General features: G+C 39.8%; 1 protein-coding gene across 13 annotated transcripts in view; it reads right to left on the bottom strand.

Moving 5' to 3' along the window:
- ACSBG1 (acyl-CoA synthetase bubblegum family member 1) overlaps positions 1-16,362 on the bottom strand; it is a 38,923-nt gene that overhangs the window by 22,539 nt on the left and 22 nt on the right. For 2 of the 13 annotated variants that reach the window (XM_067004078.1, XM_067004075.1), the window contains exons 1-4: positions 12,378-16,351; positions 11,728-11,806; positions 6,547-6,699; positions 3,540-3,646 (exon numbers count right to left, since the gene is read on the bottom strand). Coding sequence is in view for 3 of the 13 variants with exons in the window: in XM_048081334.2 (XP_047937291.2) it covers positions 3,540-3,646; positions 9,853-10,082 (337 nt within the window). In the remaining 10 variants the exon portion in view is untranslated. Of the gene's footprint in view, positions 1-3,539; positions 3,647-3,724; positions 4,560-6,546; positions 6,700-9,852; positions 11,707-11,727; positions 12,337-12,377; positions 16,352-16,362 lie in introns of those variants that run through there. The other 11 variants (XM_048081335.2, XM_048081337.2, XM_048081336.2 and 8 more) reach the window with 11 other exon arrangements.

Genomic DNA, 16,362 nt, shown 5'->3' with positions numbered 1-16,362 from the left:
ACCGACATGGAAGGAGTGGTGCAGCAGAACAGACACAACTACGTACAAAACAAGCTTTGTAACAATCGTGACGCTTCTAAAACTGATGGTGATGCACCAAAACGAAGGTGTGTGCATAATCACAAGGAAACATCACTACATAAACATCGCCCAGGCATGCAGAGATAGAAAGTCCAAAGTCAGATGGAGTTGAAACTGGTAAGGGACGTGAAGAGCCACAAGGGCTTCTACAAGTACACTGGAAACCAAAGGGAGACCCAAGAATACAATGGGCAACTTACTGACATAGGATTTGAGGAGGGCTGATAGACTCAGTGCCGCCTTTGTCTTGGTCTTTACTGACAAGGTTTTCTGAGCTTCTGTGCCCAGTGGCAACAGATGAGAAGTTCTACCTACTATAGCAGAGGAAAATCCAAGTAAGAACCTCTAATGCAAAACTCTGTTTTACACATGCAAAAACCTCCATAGGCCCAAATGGGATCCTTCAGGCTCAGAGACCAGGTCCCATGCCATCCCAAGGCTGCTTCCATCATCTTTGAAAAAGCCTGGCAATCTGGTGGGATCTCTAATGACAGGAAAAAGGCAAATGTCACATCCATCTTCACAAATGGGAAGAAAGAGTACCTGAGTAACAACAGGACAATCCGACTCGCCCGTCTGTGGGAAGGCTATAGAACAAACCCTCCTAGAAATCACTGTGAGGTATAAAATGGTTACTGAGACCAGCCAGAATGGATTTACCAAACCCAAATCAAGTCTGTCCAACCCAACTGCCTTCCACCATGAGATGACTGGCTTTGTAGATGGGGAGAGGAGAACAGTGGTAAGTCATTTACTTTAACAAGGTCTCCCAGAGCATCCTTAAAGGCAAACGTGGAACATTTGGACCAGATGGAGTTGGAGTACCAGGTGAATCAAAACCAGGCAGGATAATTAGTCTTGGAGAACAGTGGTCAACATTTCCAAGTCTAGCTAGCAGTCAATTATAAGTGGCATTCTTCAGGGGTTAGTCCTAGAAACAATATTGTTTTAATGACTGCATTGCCGTCTTGAGCAATGGAATGCTCCCTCACCAGCTTCAATGATGACACTCCACATGAAGAATTGGTCTGGCACAAACCTCAAAGCCCAACAATGGTAAATGTTAAGTCCTGCACTTGGGCTAGGATAACCTCATGCAACAGCACAGACTGGGTGCCGGCTGGCTCAGCAGAAAAATCCCTGTGGCTCCTGGTGGAAAACAAGCTATGTGAGAGTCAGTATTGTGTTCCTGAAAGGCTAGTTCCTGGGCTGCATTAGCAAGATAATAGCCAGCAGATCAAAGGAACTAATTATTTCCACCTACTCAACACTGAATGAGGTTGCCTCTGGAGCAGTGTGCAGGTTTGGAAGCTCCAGTGCAAGAGATCCTGACAAACTGAAAGAAGCCTAAAGGAGGGCCTCTCAGATGTTCAGAGGACTGGAGCACACCGCACACAAGAAGCCCTTGAAAGAGATGGGTTTCTTCAATCTGGAGAAGACCAAGGGTGAATATAACCGCAGTCTGCTACAGACTGAAGGCAGGGCAGGGGGGGCTATAGAGAAGGCAGACTCCTCTCAGAGACACACAGCACAAGGACAAGAGGCAATGGACAGGAGATGCAGCAAGGAAAATTCTTGCTAGATAAAGAAAAATAATTTCACAATGCAGGTGGCTAAGACCAAGAACAGGATCTGAGAGGCTCTGAGAGGAATCCCTGTCCTTAGAGGTTTTCAAAACTCAGCTGAACAAGGCCATGAGTTCACCTTTTAGCAGGAAGCTGGACTAGCTGCCCTCCAGAGGTCTTTTCCAAAAAGTTATTTTGCAATTCCATCAGAATATAACCAGCATGCATGAGTTCTCATTTACTTTTACACTGGTTTAAAACCAATATAATACTTGCTGCCAAGAGTGAGGTTATTCTGGTTTTATACATGCATTATTGGGAAAACCAAAGTGTGGCTTGGTTTCACAGGAATGAGCTTCTATAAGGTGGTGGAAAAGAATGGGTAGAAAATTCCAAAAGCAACTTGAGGTCTTCATTAAACATATTTACAACTGAAATTGCAGAACTATCAATTATAAAGAGACAGTTCACAACTAGAAAGCATCAGAATCTCCTTTTCACCTGACATACAAAGTAAACCCACTGCAGCTGAAGACTTATTCATCAACTTAGAAATGTACCTAAGCTCAGATAAAGGAACTGCTCAATTAAAATGAATGGGGCATGACTTGCGATTGCAGAAAAATTATCATGGGACAGCTGGAATGGCTTCTACCCTTCGTTGTTTGCCTCACCTTTCTTCCAGAGGCCACAGGCACCTGATGCAGGAGCGGCTGAGGTGGCATGTACACTCCTTCCTGAGCACCGTGGTTTGTAGACCAGAGTACTACGTAAACTGCAGCCAGTGGCAACCTCTGGGAGAGAAGTGGGGTGGATAGCTGATGGCAGTAACCAGCGTCCCAGATACATTCTCTTAGAAAAATAGGTCAGAGCCCTCACAAGCACACAAGCAAGTACTCTGCAGAATCACAGCCTCAGCAATAATCTACGCATGCAATGTGTCTTAAATAGCTCAATAAAACATGCTAAACATTTAAAAAGAGAAGGTAGTTGTCACCTTTACCCATGCAAATTTCTCCCCTGCTTACTGAACAACAAAATGCGAATGGCTGTCAGTTCAATTCTTGGGAAAAAGAAAAAACACAAACAAAAAAACCCAACCAAACATAAAGCACTGTTGTGGATTAAGGAACTGTCTTTTTAAAAGAATATGTATGTACACATGTATGTATGTATACAAGTGCATATTCATACGTGTAAAGTCTGCATATCAGATTCCTACATAAACCTGTTATTTCTTCAATATCCGTTTGTAGTCACTACTCCATTTGTCTCTTAGTACAAATAACACCATATTTAAACAAGCACATTTAGATAGCAGTCTCAACAAGGCATCAGGGAGCTCCCTCAGGGCTGCAAATCTTCCAAAGCAGCTGCTTATATTCTGCCTGCAAACCTCCCTTAAGCTGCATGGTAGCAGAGCTCTTTTAATATAACACTGCACTTGGTTTAAAATTGCAACAGTATGCATGTGCTACAATACAATGCAGAACTGACCAAAGGATAGATATTCCTTCACAGCCTCCAGTTATTACAGTATGGCAAATCCTCGATAGCTAATAGCTGGTAAGCAGGCTGTAATGCCAAAGTTAACACCAGGATGCGGATGATTTTGCTGGGGATCAGGCTACTTTTCACTTTTATCTAACAATCATCTCAAATACCGACAAAAATCATGGGAAGCTACTGAATTCATGCGAGTTTACAGAAAACTCCTGAAAAGTTTTCAGTTGCCTGATTCTTTCTTTTTTTTTTTTTTTTTTTTTGGGGGGGGGGTTGTTCTTCTTATCAGAGCCCTGAAAAACTGACAGTTTGCTAAAACGGACACAAAGGTCACACGTAAAAATTCTAAAAGGGGTTTCAATTTCCAAATATCACCTTTCATGTGCTTACCTGCTGGCTCTTCTTGGGTCCCTTCTCTTGGGTCTCCTCTCTCATCTTGGGGGTCCTGAAAACAAGTCAGCAAATCTCTGCAGATAGGCCGTGTATCTGTAGGTATTCTGAAAGAAGATATAACTATTAAAGATGTAACACTACAACCCACATACTAATATATCCAAAGGAAAATAAGAACACACCTGGCATACGGCTGCAAAGAGAAAATGCACTGCAAAATTATGGTTTGTTGGTAAGACGCTCTATCAAAACCAAAATGTTCTAAATATCTGGACTTTGGCTGGAACAGTTAAGGCTGGCGTTCTGCATAAATCATTTAAAGTTATTAGTACAGGGACAGCATGTTCCCAAATTGAACTACCAATTTAAAAGGGAATTTCCTATATAAAATTTTTATTTAACCAAAGTGTATGATTCCAAAGGTAATATATAAAAACCTCTACAAAGCACATACAAAAGATTTGAGAGTAGAAGTCATTTTAGCATGCCAATTACAACAAAACGAGTTCAAGTTACACAGTGCTGACCAGCCAGAACTCAACAGAACATACTCCTGTGCAACTCCATTAGCATGAGGGTTTTTTGAATGACAGTACTTCCTGACAGGCCGGGATTTAATGGTGAGGTACCATTCTATCAAACAAGACCCTGTCAGCTGCCTTAAGTCAAGAGACCAGCCCTCCCCTGAGGCGGAGGCACAGCAGGCTCAGGCTAGCTGGCCCAGAGCCTGGCGCAGATCCCAGAGCAGCTCCAAGTGCTCGCAGCTACCGCCCTACGCCACACCAACTGGCTGCTAGATCATACTGAAGCTCCTCTCACATATCAGGTGAACCAACAACCGAAATCAAGAGTCTGAACATTCTCTGTAGTGGATTAACAAAGGGAAAAATTCCATTCTTTGTTTCGAAGACTGAAACAGCTCCAGTGAGTTCTGTCTTTGCAAACCAGCAGAAGTAATGCATGTGCAACTGACAGGGTAAGAGCACAACAGTGACTGAAGTAACAGACAGACCTCCCGAGCCCTTCCTGTTGGTGAGGATTCTGCAAAAGAAAGGAATCCAATCTGAGTTTGCTGGCAGAGCAGTTAGCTTAGGGAGAAAAAAAAAAAAAAGTCTTTGAACAAATCCAATGAATACAGTACTGTTTCTCCTTGGAAACAAAGAAATTTAATATAAGAGCTAAATCTCCCCACTCTGATCATTATGAAATGGCAGTCCTCATGTGCTTAATGTTATACATCAGGAAAAACTGTTATTAGTATGATACTGAGTGTCTGATTAATGACAGTGTGTGTTGTGACACTCATTTCTTTCTTTTGTTCTTTTTAAAACTTCAAGGAACTTTGGAAGCACCTCCACAAGCTCTACTTTTTTTTCCCCTGGTACTTGGAATTTCTGCATACATCTCACATCCTAGGTCAAATACAGTCAGCTCATTTCCTGTCCTTAAGGTTTTCTCAGTAAAATCTGATGAAAATACTAAGAATAAAACCTAAAAGAATGTATAAAGTCAACATTTAATATGATAATGAACTGATGATTTCTATGGAGAACAAAAATATTTTCACATAAATTCTTACTTTAGCAAACCTCACAAAATACACACATTGTCCTATACGATTTGGTTAGAATCTTTTCTCCTGTATTTCAAAACAAGGAACTAGTTCAACATATTTTGGCCTTAATTCTGCGGAGTGCTTCCTTAGATCAAGAACTGTACCAGTGAAATCTGAACTTCGTTATGCAGCAGTCAAATTATCATGAAATTTAAGGGGAAATTGTTAAACTCTATGTATAGTGGCAAACAAGCAGAAAGCTCTTATTCTTTTTGTATTCTTTTGTATAATTTATCACTATTGCTCAACTTCTGTTGCTTTCTCATTTTTAGATTTTTAGCAGTGGGCATTAGTTTTTTTTTTTTTTGAAGTCATCTTTCTATAAACTTGCAAAAATATGAACAGTTGATCAAATGATAAAAGTCTGTGTATATTGTTGATACATTACTCAGTACAATGTTCTTTTTAGACCTCAGGATATTTAGTCACAACCCCTTAAATATATACAGAAAGTCAAAATACTTTAAGTCTGAAAATCACATTCGTAACTGGTCACAAAGAAGGTTTGAACAAACAGGTTTTTTGCAGTTTAAACAGTCAGTAGTTCGGGCTACGCTTCCATCCAGAATCTACTACTGTTGTCAGGATTTAAGATGAAACCACCATCTCTTCCTCCCTTTCCTGGTATTTCTAATGCAGAAGCTTCTCCCATTGCACAGCTGCTCAACTCTCATCTCATTCCTGAATCATGTTGTACTACATGGATGGGGTCACCATACAGTGAGAATATTTTTATTAATAAATTTTGCTCTCAGGGAGATTCTTTGTTATCTTAGGGAGAAGGTTGTGCAAATCCCCATTTGCACTAGTATTTATTTCTCAAACATACTTTTGTTGCCTTAAGCTTTCCCAATTATTAAAAATTAATCTTATTTAAAAACATGCAAATGAGACCAAACTGGAAAACATGCATTTTTTTCCAAGGCAGAACCTCTTCATAAATTTCATTTTCACCTTTCATTGCTTGCTTCTTCTGAGGATGACTTGTAAATCCCTACAGTTCGGCTGTTTAATTTAACCAGTAACAAAGCAGGTGAAAAAAAAAATAAAAATCCTTATTCCAATCAGTGTGCATCTTTGGCTGCTTCATTCTTTGAGACCAGTGTTATGAAATATTTGTCTGTTTTAACAACTGGATTTTTTTTTGCCCCCTAAGCTTTTGTTACATGTTCTGTGGGGCAACCTAGCTACATATAATCCACCAGCTTTAATCTACATTGGAGCTGCTTTTGGCAGTATGTTTTGGGTCTGCATCTGCACTTTCCAAAGTACTTTTCATGGGGTGTTAGGCATTTTCAACAGGTCACTTGGCCATTTTAAGTTAAGATGGAATCATTAAGTAATCACTTGGCAATTCTTTTGGCAGCGAAAAGCAATGGGCCAAATTACCTCTGGGTACCTCTGAAAACTTGAATAATCCTGGCATTTTGCCCAGAAACTTCAGCCACTAACCATCACCATCTGGATCCCATTCATGAGTAATCCTTTCCCGATTTCCCATGCGTCTTGCAAGTGCTGACTCCAATATTTTAAAACAGAACTCTGGGGAGAGGATGTGGGAGGGAGCATAAGACAATAAATTTAGAATCAGGAATCTGTCAGAGATCTAGACAAAGACAGTGAAATTACTCAGATTCAAATCTGAGTGACACAACATAACATAGTCCCACGGGTTTGATAGCTCATCAGATAAATCAAATTCTGTGAGCAACACAAACAGCTGAGTAGCAAATACTACATCTGACTGAGAAGTTATGAGTTATTTCCTAAAACATTTAAAAAATGGTTTCTCATCTTCTACTGCATCAAGAAAAACAGACAGTAATGGCACACAATATTAGTTTTTTTAATCCTAATTTTGTATCACATGTAAAATTGTTCCTATGTTAAGGAGCAAAGTAAGGAGAGTCACAAGAGGTCCTCATGGTCCTTTATAGAGGCATTGCTATCTATTACGAGTGGTCTTATTTACCAATTACTCCTCTTTTTGAATTAGGGCAATATTATAATACTTTCCTTATTTGTTCTATTTAAAATTTCCCCTTCTCCTCGAAGAACGGGTTACATTCGGGTTTTAATTAGTTTCACGTCCTTATGAGACTTAAAAAGGGGGCAGCCCAGATATGTGCCTACACCTGCAAAAAGGCTCAGCTGATTAGACAATCAGTTTTCTTCTCAGAGTGCACAAGAAAACCATCTTTCTCAAGTTACTAATATAACTTCTTCCCACACAAAGGTATCTTTAAGAGCAACACAAAAGTTTAATAAAGAACAAAGAAGTAAAGATAAAGATAAGAGCTGAGACCTGTTTTGCCCTATGCCAGATTTGACGCACACCTTCTAGTAAAGCCTATCTTTGTTTGCAAAAATAAAACTTCTTTTTATCTTTTGTATGACTAAATTCCCTCCAAAAAAAACCAGGCCATTTATTTTGGCAAGCAGACTAGTTCTACAGATAGCTGAGAATTGTGTGGGTGAATAGGAAGGAACGTATCAGCCTTTTTACTCTGTTCTACCCTACCCAGCAAAATCCCACACCTGAGCCTGAAATCTTCCAGTAGCTGCCTCTGTACAGCAATCTGTAGGGATTAAGGCAAAGTTAGGTCATGCAGAACTCATTATTTCCTCTCTTTCTCATTTTTGAGGTCATGCTGATTAAATTTCAGCCTAACCAAAGGTCTTTTTACCTCTGCACATTTTGCTAGAATCTTATATTCTTTGTCTAGTTTTCTCTACCTGAAATCCTACTTCCAGCATGAAAAAAGAAACTTTGCCGAACTTCAAACCACACCAGGTGGACACCACCACTTAGCAGGACAACAAATATGCACCAACTTCTTCAAAAACAAGGAAGCATTTAAGCAAAGGAAACAGAACGCATCAAAAGCATTCAGAGTTCTAGTCTGACATTCTTTCAATAGAAATTCAGACACAAACCATATGCCAAACATTTTTTATTGAAATGAAGTAATATACAAGACACTTAAACTTCCCGTTTGCAATGGTCGAAAACCACTATATATTTTAAAATTCTTGTAACATTTTTTTAAATAATGGAAACCCAGAACACCTTCTTTACTTAAGCAAGTCACAAGTAGAACCATGCTTGGACTAAAACAGAGGCATTGTTACTAATTTACCAAAATCCTAACTTCTGCGGATCAGTGTGTACATATGGCTACACCAATCCCAAGTCAAACTATTGGTTTTGGGGCAGATTTAAAAATGTCAATCTAGTATTAAATACTTTACTACTCCAAAAGAGAAAAATATATACGTATTATCAAAAGCTTTCAAAGATTTCTTCAATTTTTTTCTTTTCCATAAAGCCTTTTTCCACAGTTTACTCCTGAGTGTGCTTATCTGGGATTACAAAGCCCTGAATAGAAGAAACCATTATGATAAAATAGACACCAGCCATCTGTTTACCTGAGAGGATCAAGCAAATCTTTCAAGCAACGTAACATGCAAGTTCTTATCTAAGTAACAGTGACGTTAAATCTAACTTAACAGAAAAGTGCCTACCTAATATGACAGTTCAGTACATGGGAATCAATAATCAGTACTCAGTGATACTGACAAACTTATAATAAGAAGCTAAAATATTTCCTGTGAGATTTGTTCATCTATTCTTAAAATCCTAGGCATTTTGACAAACTCTAAAAAGAGATGGGGAGATTTTCTCACAAGAAATACAATTCCAGCAATGGAGTAACAGGAAAAGAGAAGTGTTTTTTCCCTTTTGTGTTGCCTACCTAGGACAAAAGGAAGAGAGCAGCCGATAGGGTAGTCTTTCATGTGAAAATGTAACATCAACTCTGAAATAAACTCTTTTAAAACCAAGTTCTCCACTCCCTGCTCAAAAAGACGGGATACCTATTAAAGTTCAGTTGCCTTTGATGGGAAGATGATGCTCAACCACAAAGGCAAATTAGAATCTAAGGTTTATTCCTTCAAATTTAGCAGGGAAGAGAGCTCTACATTCATAGCTGCAGCAGGGTATTTTTGAAGGTCCATTCAAAGTACATAATATGAATGGTAGTATGTGCAGAGCAAACAGTACTGAACTCCCAGTCTTTGGTGCTGCTCCACCCATCAGAGACACATGAAGGGATGGTTCAGGAGCATGACCACTCCTTTCTTGACTATCAGAATTTTGCTATTTTCTGGTATTTAAGAATGTATGTAATCTTACCACATGGTTGGAAAGCCATTAATCATTCAATTTACTGCAGTATAAGAGTCTAGTAGCTTACCAGCACTTTCAGCTAGCATTCCATGTCTTTACTAAGCTGTGAGCAGCTGAGCCACAGGAACTCAATGTACCTCTTGTTGGAACTGCTATACGCAAACCTCTGCTGAGCCCATTTCTGGGACTAAAAGCCTCTGCGCCATAAAATGAACACTACACAATTAGATACATGCAAATAGGATACAAGCAACGTAGTTCATACTGAATGAAACTATTAGGATTAATGCCAAACTAGAAGTTAGCATAGGAGAGTAAATCCATTTAGAATCTTCATTTCGATTTTCTCTCATTTTAGTCTCAAAAGATACTTCTTATTCTGAATCAGACTGAGTCACTATTAAGAAGGTAAGGTTCTTGTGGATCCTCATGGTAGCAGAAGACAAATTTAAGTTGTGAAAAACTGGAAAATCAGTTTGTTAATATAAATATGTAAACTACTTTACCCATTTTTGTCTTGTGATTTTTTCGCAAGAGTCTCTCCACTGTTAGGCATGCTGACAAACCCTGTAAAGCTGGTGACAAATATGCTAAGAACTGTGAAGGTCGGGCATAAATAAGCCACTTGAACAACAGAAGAAACCAACGCTAACTGGTTATTCGTTAGAAAAAAACAACACGTAATAAAGAGGAGGAGACTACAGCTACAAAAGCTGTTTCTTTCTGATTTTAACATGCTTGAAATGTCGCAGTGCCTGTGAGCTGCTTACTGCTAAACTTTCTTTTTTATTCAGTTTTCTTTAATTAACCATGAGAAGAATTTTAATGAGTCTACAATGCTTTAAGATGCAAATCATTTCTTTTGCCAAGATTTTTAACAAATTAGTTCATGGAAGTTGAATCAATTCTGATTTTTATTACCTCTATTTTCAAAAAGGAACATTCAGAGAAGTTAATTTCTTAAAGAAAACACAGATTAATTACATTAGGAAATGCCTGCAAGTCAATTATACCAATGAAACCCAGTACTGCAAAGGCCAAGCACCTCCTCCAGCATCACAGCTACCAGCACTTCATTGACTTCACCAAACCAGGCCTACCATATACTGTAGGAGTTTCTACACGACTGAACTGATTAGTTCCCAGGATGTAATAAAGTCCAGTTTGTCCACTTAGGCTACTTCTCTACTAATAAATAAAAGCCAGGGAATAGCTCAAGCCACCCACTGTGAGCATCTTCCCTGGAACAGCTTTGGTCTGAGCCAACTGGTATTTCGCTACCCAACTGCCACAGACAGAGGGGATAATGTAGGCCAGGGGCAGTTACTGGAAGACTGTGTTAATGGCTACCCTTCTCAAAGGAGAGAGGGATGCAAGCTGTGCCCTGCCATTTCCCTCAGAGCCACAGAACATGCTCAAGAATGTTATTTACTGGTACAAAGCCACATTGATTAGTAAAATGTAGGACTAGTATACTTTATAGACGCTTTATAGAAAGATTCATATTTTATTTCAGAGTATCTTGCACCATATCCAAATGCCTAATTGTGCATAATGCAATTTGAAATGAAAGGAAAAAAAAGAAAACTTCACGGTGGGATTTTAAGTGCCCTATTTTCACCACTCACAGAAAGTCACTTTGAAAATCCCTGAACACAGAACAGGGGATATTTCAACTGTAAAAACCACATTACCTCATAGAGATATATATATTACTTTTTGTCAAGGCTGATTTAATTCCTTCGTTCTGGAATAATTCTCACTTTGCTCCAAGGATTGTTTTCAGAAAGCCCCTTGATATCTTACCTGAGCTTGCAACTAGCTTTCCAGAAGTACTTCAAAGAAAAAAAAAAGAAAGAAAAAAAAAACACAAATCTGAAACTCAGTGCAAGAAGTCTCACTTTTTCTTTTCTTCTGGTCATGTGAAATGTTTTCCTTGCTATGTTAAAGGAAGGAATCCAAACAGATGATCACATTACCTTGTATAACTTGCATCTTGGTGTTGAACAGCTAGTCTCATGGAAGAAAAATGGCTGTTAATGCTCCAAAACTTGTGCTTTCATTTAATAAATAGAAAACATTTCTAAACAGAGTATATATAGAAGAGACCTCTTCTATAACTACATTTTAACTACAGAATTATGAATGTCATGCTGTAAGAAGAAGTTCCACAATGAAATTGTCTTTGCAGTCCTAGTACAACATTTTTCAGTACTCTTCAAATAATACAACTAGTAAATGAGGATAACTTATGTAAAGTTCAGTAAGGAATCTTGACTTTCAAACAATTTTTACATGCTGCAGTTTACACAATGCTGTTGTTAGCACAGTGTTTTCTTTGATGCCTGTATGCAACATGCATGAGATTGCACTCAACTCACAGACTGAATTCTTGCAATGGGACAGGCTGCTTCTTCCAGCTGCAGGTGAAGCTTTCTGGGCATTGACAGGCTCACGAAGCTATGAAGGAAATGAAGAGGTGAATAAAGCTCATGTGCTGTTTATGTCCTTCATTTTACAATCATGACTGGTACCTTCCAGGAATTAGTGTTAAGACACTGTCACTGCAAACTTGTGCTGTCACAAGATCCCAAACAGAAATATTACAGACGCCAAAACAAAGCCGTGCTGTTACCATGGCCCGTAACCAGCTCAACCACAGTGCAGAGATCAGCCAACAGGTGGGTGGAGTGCGTGGCACTCCATTCATATTTGGGATGGGATGTTTCAGGTTTAATTCACACTGCTGCTACGGCAACATGAAGCTGTCCATAGCTGCATGCTCTGTCATTTCTTCCCTTGTAAGGCAAGTGTGTTTGTTTCACTACAAAACTTACATTCATTTAAAACAAATGGAGAAATATACTAATTCTGGATGCTCCTTGCTGTTTATCCCAGTTAGTTTAAGCAGGCTGTTGATTCATGCAACAGAACAACTATACGTGATTGTCTTTTTTTTTTTCTGACTTCGTAACTGGTAACAAACTTCTTAACGTAGAACAATGTTTTTTGGTAGAAGCATGATGCTAACCTGGTGGTCCTATCGTTATTTCAGACTTCCAGCACTGAGTCTAAAAACAACAACAAAAACATAACCAGCAAAAGGTCTATAATACTTTTTCAGTTCCTATTTCAAAGGCTTTATGACATTTAAAAAATAGTACCACTTTGAATCTTTTTTCATTATTTCAAATCAGTCCTCTTACAGCCTGACAGTTTTTCGGTTTTCTGCTAATACCAACCCTCTGTCAATAGTTCATTCTTTCTTAAAAAGTTTCTCAGTAAATTAAATATTTAATTTTGGCCTCTGTATTTAGCTAAAACATTCTAATCAACTCAGCAGTTATTCTTAAACTTAAGTAGGTTTCAGTGTTTAAAGCAAAACTCTAAACCCAAACAGTACTTTGGTTATGCTTCCAATAACTATTACTAAATAAATGAGTATTAAACCATTCCTGGAAGATCAACTAATTTAAGTTAGCTCGGACCAAGCAGTAGTTAAGAGTAGGTTCCATAATGAAAAAACCCCAGGCAAGCAACATCTTTCTAAACTCATGCATATACCTCCTACCAATTCATTTCTAATGAAGAAATTCTGATTTAAAGAAAAAAAAAAAAGGACAACTTTTACCCTTAGATGTGTTTCACTACACTTTCAGAACTGAAGAGAATTTATCTGCACTCAAATCAGCATCTTCTTTACTGTGAGGGTTGTAGGGACTGGCACAGGCTGCCCAGAGAAGCTGTGGCTGCCCCATCCCTAGCAGTACCCAAGGCCAGGCTGGATGGGGCTGGGGGCAGCCTGGGCTGGTGGGAGGTGTCCCTCCCCATGGCACGGGGGTGGAATTAGATGATCTTTAATGTCCCTTCCAACCCAAACCATTCTGTGATTCTGTGGTCTCTAGGCTAAAATGAGGCGACTACTTCACAGACATTGGGCAGGAAAAATACAGTTTAACCCACAAAACACTTTGCTATCCACAAACATATCCAGCTGCCATGTATTTGTATTTCAAGAAATTTCCAGTAGCAATCTCTAAAAATGTTTTCTCTCATTGGCCATGCTACAGCAACAGGAATTTCACTTTGCCTTTCTGAAGAATGTACTCTGCTTTCTAAGGAATTGTTCCACACTTAGAGAAAAAAACACCACAGACCAGTTTCTGCAAAGCTGCTAGAGTCAGAGCATCTATACCCAAAGCATCTTAAATTTGCTTTCAACTACAGTTTGTACTGATGGAGGAAGAAAATTTTAAGAAAAAAGCAGCTGTGAATGCACACGAGGAGACAGCTGTTTCTGAGCACCCAGAGAGAAGAATGTGACCTGTAAGGTCCAAACAACTGTTGGTTGGGGGACAAGCACATCTAGAAACAATTTTGCTGCTTCCTTCTGAGGAAAAGTCCAGTTTAGACTGCAAGTAACTTGCAATCTCACAGTTACTTACAGGTGTTTGTGTATCCAGTTTCAAATTTTATACAGGCCCAAACCACTCAGAGCTGCACAGCCTTAACCAATTAAAATGGTACTATGGAAACAGGTCTCTCTTACTCATTTTGTATTACTACCACTTGAAGTTAATTACTACAGATTGTCACATATTTTAATTAAAACTTGGCTCTGAAAAATCCTCTGAAGATGCTAATCGCTTACTATAAACTGCCCTAACATCTTAAAAAAACGCTATCATTTCCATTTCCTTACATATATTAGTCTTTTACTTTTCACCAAGAACAAAAATGCTTTCCTAAGAGCTGATTTCTGCCCAAAATACCCTTTCAATATTTCATTCTGTGGAAAGAATTCCAGTACGACTTAAAGTCCACTACATGAAACTGTTTTAAAACTTTCTGAAGTATACCTTAAGAAAGACTAAAAACTATAGGTTAAGTAAGTTATTTAAAAGGTATTCTCCTAATGCACTGTAGAAATCATGATAGCTGTTTAGGTTTGCATACTGGAAAAATCCAGCTCAGCAGCAGGGAAGTTTGTTGCGATTCAGATTTCACCTTTGTGAGGGACAGCTGAAGCTCTATGCAAATGTCAGTGCTTTTGAAAACACAAGCCCCAAGCCCCACATTCACTTTTTTTTTTTTTTTTAAGTTTATTCTTGGAACATCTTTACAAAAAATCAAGGGTGCTCAAAGAAACCCCAGCTGCAGTTCAGCAGACTGCACTCTTACTCATGGCTCTGGGACGCCACTTCCAGTAACAGCTTCACAGTTGAGAAGGCACAGTTTACTACATACGTTGTGGCCAGATAAGAGAAGCAAACAAAAACAGATTCTGTGACTATTTTATAAAATGCATACTTCTTGCAGCCTATAAAGATGATGGATGTTCCAAAAGTCAGGTTGGAGGGAATGTTTTGACTCATTTTGTGCTAACAGTGAGAATACCTATTTTAAAACCAAACACAGAGTCCCCTGGTGGTTAAATGAAACAGGCAATAGGAGCTAATTACTCCCCTACTCCCAGTCCAGTCCACTCCTGCCTTCTTGGAGAGAATGGAGCTTCTCTGCCTGTTTTTTTTTTTTTTTTTTTTACACCTAGACACAAACTTGGTAAGTAAGAAGTGACAAGGTGATTCATAGTGTTGCACGCAGCAGGAAAGAAAGGAAGGGAAAGGAGAGCAAGAGATCAGGTGTTCATCTGAGAAGCAGGTAAGCAACCGCTGGTGAGGAACACCAGACTCGAGAAGGCAAGGTGTGTAGCAAAAGAAATTGCATCAGGCCTGTACACACTCGATCACCAAGCTAGCCTAGGAGATGAAGGAACTAATTGCTGAGAAACATGCCTGAATGTTTAGAGGCTGTACTACATTTATTATGAAACATTAGAGGAATTAAATCAGCTATTAAGGATTCCAACTCTGTTCAATAAACACGGTACTGAAAAATAGGAAGCGTTTTGCATCAGACAGCTAGAGAAGTGTCGTGCTCCCCTCAGGTACCACAGTCACTGCAGTTGTCAGAGTAGAGGAACGGAGATGCTAACACAAACAATAGCGATGGACTGACACCACTTCCATTTACTCGAACCGAAAAAACACCAGCCCTTACTACTTTTCCTGCTAATTCTTTGACTAAATAATGAGTTATGTGTCCCAACTGGCTCCGAAGATGGAAAAAATGAATGCTTGATAGTAACTATAACCTGGTAATTGATTAAAAGAAGGCAAAGCAAGAGGCTCAATGCTCTTCAGCAAAGACCCACACCAGAGCAGCTTTTGGCAGGGTACTTCCCAACAGCTGTTACTGGTAGCACACTGACCAAAGCTCTGAGCTCCCACTGTACTTACAAAGGTTTACATGTACACACACGGGGCTTCCTACTCCTGGCAGTGATGTACTGTCTCTGCAACTTGCTTTAAATTGACCTTTGAAATTCAATTCTCGGTGAATTCATGATGTGCTTGGAAAGCCTCTGATCTGCTGGGGCACTAAGCTACTGCTATATTAACTGCTTGAATGTTACAGCTAATTTATCTTCAAGGTAAAAACCATTGAAGAATGATTTTTTGGAAAAAAAAAAAAAAAAGCTCCTACAATTTTTTTCTGTAGTCATTTTAGGAAGTTTCTCTACTTGCTTGCCAGGGCAACATCGTAATTTCAAAATACAGATTTACATGCTTTGCTGTTACTAATCACGCTTGCAGAAAACACTAGTGATCGATGGTGAGTTTGTGATGTTGAACTGCTCCCTTTGTCAATGCTTTGATTTTTCCCTGTGGCTCTGCCCCCCGCCCTCAGGTACGCCTGCCCGTTACCAGGAGCGGGCCACACGCAGAGCAGGCGGCGGGACCTCGACCCGAGGGCTCCTCCCGAGGCCTGGGGACGCGGTCGCAGAGGCCCCGGGGCCAGCAGGGCCGTAACTCCGGGAAGCCGCGCTGCGGGCACCGAGTCCGCCAGCCCTGACACGAACAGCCGCGGCGCTGGGCGCTGAGGGCGGCCTGGCCCAGCGCCCTCCCCTGGGCCCCCAGCGGGCGGCGGCGGCTGCGGCCCGGCCCCGCCCCCCC

This window comes from Anser cygnoides, chromosome 11 (genome assembly GCF_040182565.1).
Source record: "Anser cygnoides isolate HZ-2024a breed goose chromosome 11, Taihu_goose_T2T_genome, whole genome shotgun sequence".
Lineage (NCBI taxonomy): Eukaryota > Metazoa > Chordata > Aves > Anseriformes > Anatidae > Anser > Anser cygnoides.
Note: the sequence above shows the minus strand (reverse complement) of the source record. Positions and strands in the feature narration are given on the sequence as shown.